General features: G+C 41.5%; 1 protein-coding gene and 1 pseudogene across 1 annotated transcript; one reads left to right on the forward strand and one right to left on the reverse strand.

Moving 5' to 3' along the window:
- Positions 1-6,715: 6,715 nt before the first annotated feature.
- LOC127123917 (histone H1-like) lies at positions 6,716-7,746 on the forward strand. Its single transcript, XM_051054093.1, has 2 exons — positions 6,716-7,026; positions 7,530-7,746. Exons 1-2 carry the CDS (start codon positions 6,716-6,718, stop codon positions 7,744-7,746), a joined length of 528 nt encoding a protein of 175 aa, XP_050910050.1.
- A 120-nt stretch (positions 7,747-7,866) lies between these two features.
- Positions 7,867-9,609, reverse strand: LOC127123918 (uncharacterized; annotated as a pseudogene).
- Between the last annotated feature and the right edge of the window lie 330 nt (positions 9,610-9,939).

Here is a 9,939-nt window from a genome sequence, read left to right on the forward strand (position 1 = left end):
TTAGTACAATGTTATGATGTCATGATGTTATGATGTTAAGATGTTAAACAAACATAAACAAGTCACACAACAATCATCCCTAGGTTTTAAGGCTTGCATGAGTTCCATAGGTAAGTACCCTCCCCACTGAAGTTTGGTTGGTTCAACCTGTCCTAGAATAGTAACCGGATTCTAAAAGGATCTCAAATCATCGACCTTTCCTTAAGTCCACTTCAGTGCAACACCAAGTGGTTGACCGAAGCTTCCCTAAAGTCCAATCTCAAAGAGTGTAGTATCGAGTCTCAACCAACCCCAGTCGGAACCGAAGTCAGTTATCTCACTACTTTCTAATGGCTAGGATGAGTCAATTAGGGTTCTAAAGGTCTGGTTAATGCTTTGATGACACCACGCAGATGCCAAATTTTTCCTCAAGTAAACATGAGGAACATCAGGACATCCAAAGTATCACATTAACCGTAGCCATCATTTTAACCATTCCAGTATACGCCGGATAGTCGCGATGATCTATTGCTACTTACCTAAGGTGCACTAGATCCGGGTGTAGGATCTTTCACTCAAAAATACCCAAGCAATCCCTTAAAAGTAAATCAGACAATTTGGAATAAGTGATCTTGTTTTTAAGGTAACCTCTCTTTTTAAAGATTCCCCAGCAGAGTCGCCAGTTCTGTCATACGGTGAACTGACTTGGGGTACTTTGCTTTTTATCGCAATGTCGCGGATAGCAAGAGTCGCCACCGACTTTTCTTTTATCCAATAAGGAAAGGTGGAAAAGAACAGGAAAGACCTCAATAGATTTTGGGTTCGGGAGGTACATTATACAAAGGGAAGGTGTTAGCACCCTTTGTATCCATGGTTATCCATGGGCTCTTAATTGCTGGATCACTTATATTTTTGTCTGAAAAGTGTTCGTGAATTATTTAAAGAATGTTTGAAAGAGAGTTTAACTTTGTAATGATTCTCGTATGAATGTATACAAAGTATTTATCTCGTTTGATTTTGAAAGCGGTTTAGAAAAGGTTTTGAAAAGGGAATTTAACTTTGTAATGATTCTTGCATGAATGTATACAAAGTGGTTATCTCGTTAAGTTTTGAAAATAGTTTAGAAAAATAGTTTGGAAATGTGTGAGGTGTGAAAAGGTTTTAGGTTATGATCCAGCAATTGAGAGTTATACCTTCCTAAGGTCATTATGAATGTTTCCTATCCTTATGAGGGTAAAACTGTCCTTACTATTGAGAAGTAAGTAGTTTTCTCCTTTGGATGTAAAAGGGTCATCGTAGGGTCATCGATTGGTCATTGAAGGCAACAGTTGTAAGGATACCTTAGCACTCGAAGGGACGATCATCATTTAACCGTAGGCTACACCGAAGGGTCATCGAGGGACAAAATCGTATTTTCGAAGGCAACATTCGAGGGACCATGATTTATTTTATGATGATTTAACCGAAAGGCCTTTGCTAAGTGTATCCCTACATTCGCGGGACATGACCGTAATACCGCAATATCATAAGGCAAAAGAGAGGTCCAAGATCACATATTTAAAGGCCGCATTTTAAAGTTAATTAGGTGATTATGATGAATCTCCACATTAAAATCAATACATTAAAAATAATACATTAAAATTAATACATTAAAATTAATTATTAAAATTAATTATTAAAATTAACACATTAAAATTAATTAAGCAATTTAGGATGAGCCTCCACAAGGGTATCCCACAAATAAAGTGGAAAACCTAACGGCGGTCTTTTTTCTGGGACATATGAACCTTTGCAAAATTCAACAAACGGGTTAACATACCAAATCCGGGTGCAATCGAGGATTACACCGTAAAAGAAAAACAGCAGCAAGAAAACAGTGTATAATTAACATAGAATCGACCAGATACGCATAAGACATGACAAACAAAACATTGGCGGCTGCCCTGGTTCGCCTCTGCTTCGCCTAGCGAAGGTCTAGCGAACACTCGCTGCGTGCTCGCTTAGCGATGTGCTAGCGAGCGGCTGCGGGCTTTGAATTTCAGAACAGTATGACTTCAACCTGCGACATGGCTTATGGCATCCAACACATAATTATATGGTTCAGCATTCACAATATCCAGGCACACTTAAATTCACATGCAAAACCTCAAATATGTTTATGAATTCAATTATATTATCACATGCAAGTTAAGAACATAAAGCGGTATCACATGCAAATTAAGAAAATAACACGATAATAGTAATGCAAACCTGTTTGCAATCGAATTGCAACCTTGAATTGGCGAGCCGGATTGAGTTGGGCGGCGGTAGCTTCGGGGCGGGGAAGCGGCCTTCAGGGTTTCTTCACTCGGAACTCTCTAAAGTAGCCTCTAGGGTTTCCGTGCCAGGGTTTCCGTTCGTCTTCCTCTGTTTTTCGTCCTCTTTTTCGTTACTGAAGTGCTGGTATTTATAATGCCATTTTTCATGACCTAATGGGCTCAGAACGAAGCCCGAAATTTTTTGTTGTCTGTCAGCCTCGCTAGGCGAGCTGGTAGCGAACGTTTGCTTCGCTAGGCGAGCTGGTAGCGAACGTTCGCTAGGCGAGCTGGTAGCGAACGTTCGCTAGGCGAGCTGGTAGCGAACGCGTAGCGAACATGCCAGTTTTGGGCCATTTTCTGGATCGGGCCGTTCGCGAGCTGGGCTTTTGTCCATTTGAGATCAGTGTCATAAAAATGATTCGGAATGCCTTAAAAAATGTCTTGAAATATTGATGGGCAAATTTTGGGGTATGACAGCGCCATTGGATCGGCTTCAGAATTGGGTTCATCAGCATGGTTGAGAAGTTGGTGTTTTCCCAACAAGTGACTCCTTAGTTAAGTGGGTATCCCCAGCAGTGTTACTCCCCGAAGTTGGCATCATTTTGCAAGCTTGGTTCAATTCCCCTAGCATATGTGGGCGTGTCTGATCTCTCCATATAGAGTCGACCCCTTAGGCAGAAAATGTCCACCATTCCTTCTGCGCTCCCCACCGAGATACATCCTCGTGGATGACGGTTGTTTCCGTTCCCTCCCTAACGGGATGGGTTTTCCCTATTGAGTTCTGTCCTCATTAGGATGAGTCCTGTTTCAGTCTGCCTTTTTGGATCGATCCTAAATTGGCTTCCTGTTGGCTGTCTCCCGTGCTTCCCTGGGGCATAAATGAATAGTCGCTCACTAACCGGCACTCATTCATCTTATCCTCAGCAGAATTGGTGGCTTCTACCTACAAACCGGTAGTTGTAAGTCCTATCTTTGTGGTTTTCTACCTACTAGCTGGTAGTTGTAAAATCCCACTTTCATCCTCTTGGTGGAGTTAACCCTGTGTGCTCATCCTATCGATGACTGGTTACTTTTCCGTGGTTTTCTGCCTACTAACCGGTAGATGTAATCCCCTCTTTGTGGTATTGATAGTCTTGTTCCCTTTGGATACTTGCCTTGATCAAGCAGTATTGTCCCCATTGGGTCTTCCCCTTCTTTTTGGATACTTGCTCCGAGTAAGCAACTTTATCCTCTTTTGATTGGTCATCTTTTGCATACCTAGTCTGGTACCCCGTTGCTTTTCTTTTCGGTCGATTATTCATTTAACAACCTACAACCCGGTTATGGATAATCTTCCATGTGAGTGTATTATCTACATTTTGACGACTACAGATAATATATCTCATGCACTCTTTGGTCAATCTTTCGATTGTTATCCCCGGCATGGGTCTTTGGCATGCGTGCCGGCTCACGTATCACTGTTTTGTTATCTTCGCCGATGCTGATAGACATAAAGTTCCCGGTATCCAGACCGAAGTGGTGTTCAGACCAGTGTTTCCGATTTCCAGATCGAAGAAGTTCTCAACAGCCAGGACGAAGAACTTGTGGTGTTCAGACCAGTGTTTCCGATTTCCAGATCGAAGAAGTTCTCAACAGTCAGGACGAAGAACTTGTGGTGTTCAGACCAGTGTTTCCGATTTCCAGATCGAAGAAGTTCTCAACAGTCAGGACGAAGAACTTGTGGTGTTCAGACCAGTTTTCCCGATTTCCAGATCGAAGAAGTTCTCAACAGTCAGGACGAAGAACTTGTGGTGTTCAGACCAGTTTTCCCGGTATCCAGACCGAAGTGGCGTCCAGGCCAGTTCCCGGTATCCAGACCGAAGTGGCATTCCAGGCCAGTTCCCGATTTCCAGATCGAAGAAGTTCTCAACAGTCAGGACGAAGAACTTGTGGTGTTCAGACCAGTTTTCCCGGTATCCAGACCGAAGTGGCGTCCAGGCCAGTTCCCGGTATCCAGACCGAAGTGGCATTCCAGGCCAGTTCCCGGTATCCAGACCGAAGTGGCATTCATGCCAGTTTTCCCGGTATCCAGACCGAAGTGGCGTCCAGGCCAGTTCCCGGTATCCAGACCGAAGTGGCATTCCAGGCCAGTTCCCGGTATCCAGACCAAAGTGGCATTCAGGCCAGTTTTCCCGGTATCCAGACCGAAGTGGCGTCCAGGCCAGTTCCCGGTATCCAGACCGAAGTGGCATTCAGGCCAGTTTTCCCGGTATCCAGACCGAAGTGGCGTCCAGGCCAGTTCCCGGTATCCAGACCGAAGTGGCATTCAAGCCAGTTTCCGATTTCCAGATCGAAGTGGAGTTCAGACCAGATTTCCGGTGATCAGACCAACATTGATACTCTCATATTCCGATGCTTAGTGCGGCGTTCAGGCCATGGGTATTCCTGTGTTACCATTTATTTTGGTATTCAGGTCAACTTCCTGTTTCGGTACTCAGACCGATTTTCACCGTACCAGACGGACTCTTCTTTCGAGATTGCTTCTTTGCCGCTTCTGACAGACATTGTTAATTATTTCGTACGGATTCAGGATCAAAATCCGGGTCTTCTTAGTATTTAACCATCTCCCACTTTGATCATATGAAGAATACCCTGCTTCATATTCTCTAGTTGAAGACGCTTAAATAGGGGCAGCTGTCATACCCCGATTTTGGTCCTAAATCTTTTATGTTTGTTTGACATGCTTGGCCTAACTTTACTTTGGTTTTGTATGAGGATTGTGGTTTTGATCCAGAGTCATGGTGTTGTGATTGTGGATACATATATGGTCTGGGTCATCTGAACAACCAAGTTTCTTGTGTTTCTAGCCACTTGCCAGCCAAGTTATTGGTCCATGGATACTATGTCAAAACCCTGACCTTATGGTCTCATTTCATGGCTTTGTTCATGTACATTATCAGTCAGGTTATTTTCCAAAAGTCAAACATGCAAGTCATAAGACAAAACAATTTGGAAACCAACTTCAAACCTTTTTGTCAATCCATTTCATCCATTTTAAACCAGTACATTTGAGTCCATACAAGAAAATACAAAATTTGGCATTTTTGACCAACTGTTGACTTTGGTCAACAGTTGACTTTTTGGTCAACTTTGACCAAAGTCAACCCAAATTCTTTAAACCCTAAATTTCATCCTAACCAAATTCATTTTTTATTTACAAAGAAGATACAAAAAAAAATGCATTTTTGACCAATTGTTGACTTTGGTCAACAGTTGACTTTTTGGTCAACTTTGACCAAAGTCAACCCTCACTTGCTCTTGACTATCCAAACTTGGCCTGGCCCTTTGTTCATTATGTCATCCAATCTTCATGTTTGTTGATGATTTTCTTGATTACTTCATTTGCAAGTAAGTGACGTTGTGCACACCATGCTATTTGAACATCTTTGAATCAACGGTCATTAGCCTTGGTCTATCCCAAATTTGGACCTAATCTCACGCTATCTTGTCTTGATTTACCACCAAAGTCCATGTGTGCACCCTTGCTTATTATCTTACAGCAGCACCATAAGCACATAACCAGTGGTGAACCTACAAAATCACAACCATTCAAGTGTTTCCAAATTACAACCTTCCACCCAAATTTTCTTGCATCAAGAATAGAAAAAGAACGGCGTGCTATACTCTCAGAGTTTCAAATGATGAACACAATAGAGTATCGGGTTGATTGCCAGTTGTTACAACATTTGCATCCTGAAAACAAGCTGAGCAAAAGGTTTCCAATTGGATTAGAAGAACAGATAAAGAAGTGGGATGCAAATAAAATAAGAAAATTTCATGAGCGCTGGTATTTCCCTGCAAATGCAACATCGTACATTGTAGGGGATATTGGTAACATTCCAAAAAACTGTTAACCAGATTGAAGCTGTTTTTGGACAAACTGGTGTAGACAATGAGAAAGGTTCTGTAGCCACTTCAAGTGCATTTGGTGCAATGGCTAGTTTCCTAGTTCCTAAGCTCTCTGTTGGTCTTAGTGGAAATTCTATTGAAAGACCAACCAATACAACAGATCAATCAAAAGTATTTAAAAAGGAGAGATATGCTGTTCGTCCTCCTGTGAAGCATACTTGGTCACTTCCTGGAAGCACGCCAAATGTGAAGCCACCACAAATATTTCAACACGAGTTGCTTCAAAACTCATGGGGGCTGGCAATACAGAAGCTGCAACTCTTTGTTATATATGTGCTGGAAATATTGATAAAACAGTTGAAATTTGGTTGAGGAGCCTTCAGATGTAATTGCTGTATGTAAGAATGTAACTGCTCCTAATCCTCCCTGCAGAAATAATCCAACATTTCCAAACTCATTTTCATACATACATACCATGTCCATTTAAAATTCAAGCATAACCATGCATCACGCTCATATCCTACAATACTAGCTAACAGCAGCACGGACTCATGGTAGCAATACCTACAACTTCAAATCAGTATACGTTCACCTCTTACCTTAATCAGCTTCCTGCTAACTTCAAGAAGCTATTGCTCCAAAATTTGAAGAAGGATGTTGCTTCTGGAAAGCTTGTTAAGGTTAAAGCTTCATTCAAGCTTTCAGCAGCGGCCAGAAAGCCTGCAGTTGCCAAGCCAAAGACAAAGCCAGCTGCCAAGGCAAAGACTGTGAAGGCCAAGACAGCCGCTAAGCCCAAATCTGCTGCTATCAAGCCCAAACTCAAGTCGATGCGTTACGAAGAAAGCTCCAAGAAGACCAACAGGTCTCAAAGCCACTTGAATCATCACATTCTTCAGTCAAGAAGTGTCTATCTTTCACTGGTGCATCATTACTTTCACCAAAATCAGGGCTAGGCTGTGAGAGAGTGAGAAACGCGTCATTAAGACAGTCCATGAGGCAATCATCCACTGCTCCTTTTGCCCTTATGCATGAAATTCGCAAACTTGAGCACCTCCAGGAGCAGCTAGGCGAAGAAGCCAACAGAGCTTTGGAAGTATTACAAAAAGAAGTGGCATATCATAGGTTAGGAAACCTGCTGCAATCATGACACATCCTGTAGAAAAAAACAGCCCACGACCAAAGCTAGTCAACTGGTGAAGCAAGTGAGACTTTGATCTGCAAAAGCAACAAACCCAAGGTCAAGGTCACAAAGATTTTCCCTACAGCAAGGGGTTAATGAGCCATGACAAGCCAAAACACGGTTGAGTTGTGATCACCTGGTGAAAACCTTGGCAATACACAATGCTGCCCTGTGAGATATGACAGGCCAAAACTGGCACAGAAAGAAAGCATTTCTAAGAACCAAATACCTTTTAAAGAAAAAGTTCCTGTTATAAAGCGGAATCAGTCTATCGGTAATGTTAAGACCGTAACTTCAGGAAAGGCAAAAACAGGAGATATCCTGGATTCAGGGTCCAATGCTACAAACCAAAATCTGAGTGGTACGTCACCATTTCAAGCTGCAATGGTGCAACTGTCTTAGCTTTATTGGAGCTTTGGATTTAAAAGTAAGAGGCAATGGTGACTACACATCAAAACCAAACATATCCAAATGAATTCTTGACTGCTGCTACAAGGTCACCAACATTCCAAATTATCTAGTCTAGCTCAAGAGATTTATGGCAGCATACAGTGTATTTGTGACCAACCTGTCACATTTCCATGCATGACAACAGGACCACATAATTATTCCATCACCACCAACATATGTTCCTGAACCATATGGACTTCCACCTTTCACTTCTTCCATCTCAACATTCCAGCACCAGATGTATATCCAATTGGAACAAACACCATTCCATGATGAACCAATTGAGTTATAGCAGTCAACCTGCCACACATTAAATCCACAGTTTCATCCATTCACACAATCATATAAATACTCATTATCTAGACCATAATATATATTTGGAGTAAAGACTCTTACGCTGTAGTTTCGTGGCCACCACCTTGAGAACTGGTGCTATAGAAGATTCCAGCAGGTTTCCCGGCAAGCTGTTGTGTTTTCCATAGACCTCCAGTTGCATCCATAAAGGCTTTAAACTGAGCAGCCATCATTCCAAATCTAGTAGGAAATCCAAACCTCCAAAGCCATCACATGGATAAGTCCTGCACCAACAAAACAATTACCAAGTCTAAAATCCTGTTGAGGCTCGCTACTGAATTTAATGTCATTGTCCTGAACTGTGAACTACTAACACAGTGAGTTTACTTGGATTTGAAGGCAAGGGGCATTGGCCATGTATCCTGCAGCTCCAACTGTCATTAATCAAGCCTCTTTTGCCTTTCCTTGTGCTAGAACGGACCATCGAAGCTCTTGCTGGTTTATACGGTAATTCCGTACTCTCAACTAAACTAGCAAATTCCGATGCAAAACATTTGCTTGTTGGTTTGATAACAGTGGCTGCCAATGAAGTGCAAGATGAGCTCATAAAAGCTCTGCTGACATTATGCAAAAGTGAATGCAGTCTATGGCCGTGAAGGAGTTCAGCAATTGATATTACTTTTGAGGCCTTCATCAGAACAACAACAAGAATGTGCTATTGCCTTGCTCTGTCTATTATCTGATGAAAATGTTGGAAGTAAGTGGGCCATTACTGCTGTTGTTGGTATACCTCCACTTGTTCAAATTTCGGAATCGGGATCTGCCAAAGCAAAGATTACTGCAGCAACATTGTAGAATCAACACAAGTCAAACCAAGCTCACCATTTTTTTTACTGTGGTAAAAAAGGGACACATTAATCAGTCAAATTGCAAAATCCAAAGTGCAAAACTATTAACCAACAGTCAGAGGGCAAAGTCCAAAAACATCCCAAATTGATATGAGGTCAAAGCAGAGAAGAAAGGATACCTTTTTTTGAATCTAACATGGATAGGGTAATTCTGTGTCTGAGCATCCAAAGTGCTTTGCAGAAACACTCCTTTTGAACAGCAAAGACCCCATTGGAAACCCTAATTCACAGAATATAAAAGGAGAATGAATCAGTAAAGAAAAAACCCTAGAGAACAACAAAGAACTGGGAGGCGAAATCTGAGAAGAGACCCTAAAAATCCCAAGATTGATTACCTGGAGGCCAGCATCTGTACGTTCTTCACCGCCACCACTGCGACATTTTGTAAGGACTTTTCTTTCTTTCTCTCTATTTTTCTCCTAGCTTGTTGTCTGAAAATATTTTTGAAAGTTGAGAGGGTTTGATTCGTTGGGTTTTGAGAAGTAAGAGGGTTTCGTTGATGAGCGGCGTCATAAGAGGGATGAGAGGGGCGAGTGCGTAAGGATGCCATTGTTGGGGAAGGTCTGAGCTCGTAAGGTGAGAGAGAGTGAGGGAGACGAGCTTCTGTTTCCATTTTCTTTTTTCTTTTTAATTAATTCTTTTATTATCTAATTTATTTCATTTTTAACACAAAAATCAGAAAAAATGTATATGTTTTTATTTTCTTTTATTATTATTTACTTTTTATTTATTTAGCTTATTTTGTTTTTTAACAGAGATGATAAAAAACCCATAAAAATGTTTGTTTTGTTTTTATTTTTTTTTATTTTAAATCTGTTAGTCCAGTTCATATATTTATGGTAGTATCTCAATAGTAGATAGTATTGAGTGGCCTAGTGGAGAGAGTTTAGTTGCATAATATTAGGTGGAGAGGGTTCGATACTCATGTGTGACACTTTTTGCT

The sequence above is a fragment of the Lathyrus oleraceus genome, chromosome 2, assembly GCF_024323335.1.
Source record: "Lathyrus oleraceus cultivar Zhongwan6 chromosome 2, CAAS_Psat_ZW6_1.0, whole genome shotgun sequence".
Classification (NCBI taxonomy): domain Eukaryota; kingdom Viridiplantae; phylum Streptophyta; class Magnoliopsida; order Fabales; family Fabaceae; genus Lathyrus; species Lathyrus oleraceus.

What these genes read in the sequence shown, in the direction of transcription:
- LOC127123917 (XM_051054093.1), top strand. Translation starts at nt 6,716, where the DNA reads ATGGTAGCAATACCTACAACTTCAAATCAGTATACGTTCACCTCTTAC. An exon ending in AGCTCCAAGAAGACCAACAG is followed by an intron (nt 7,027 to 7,529) that starts GTCTCAAAGCCA and finishes GAGATATGACAG; the next exon opens with GCCAAAACTGGCACAGAAAG.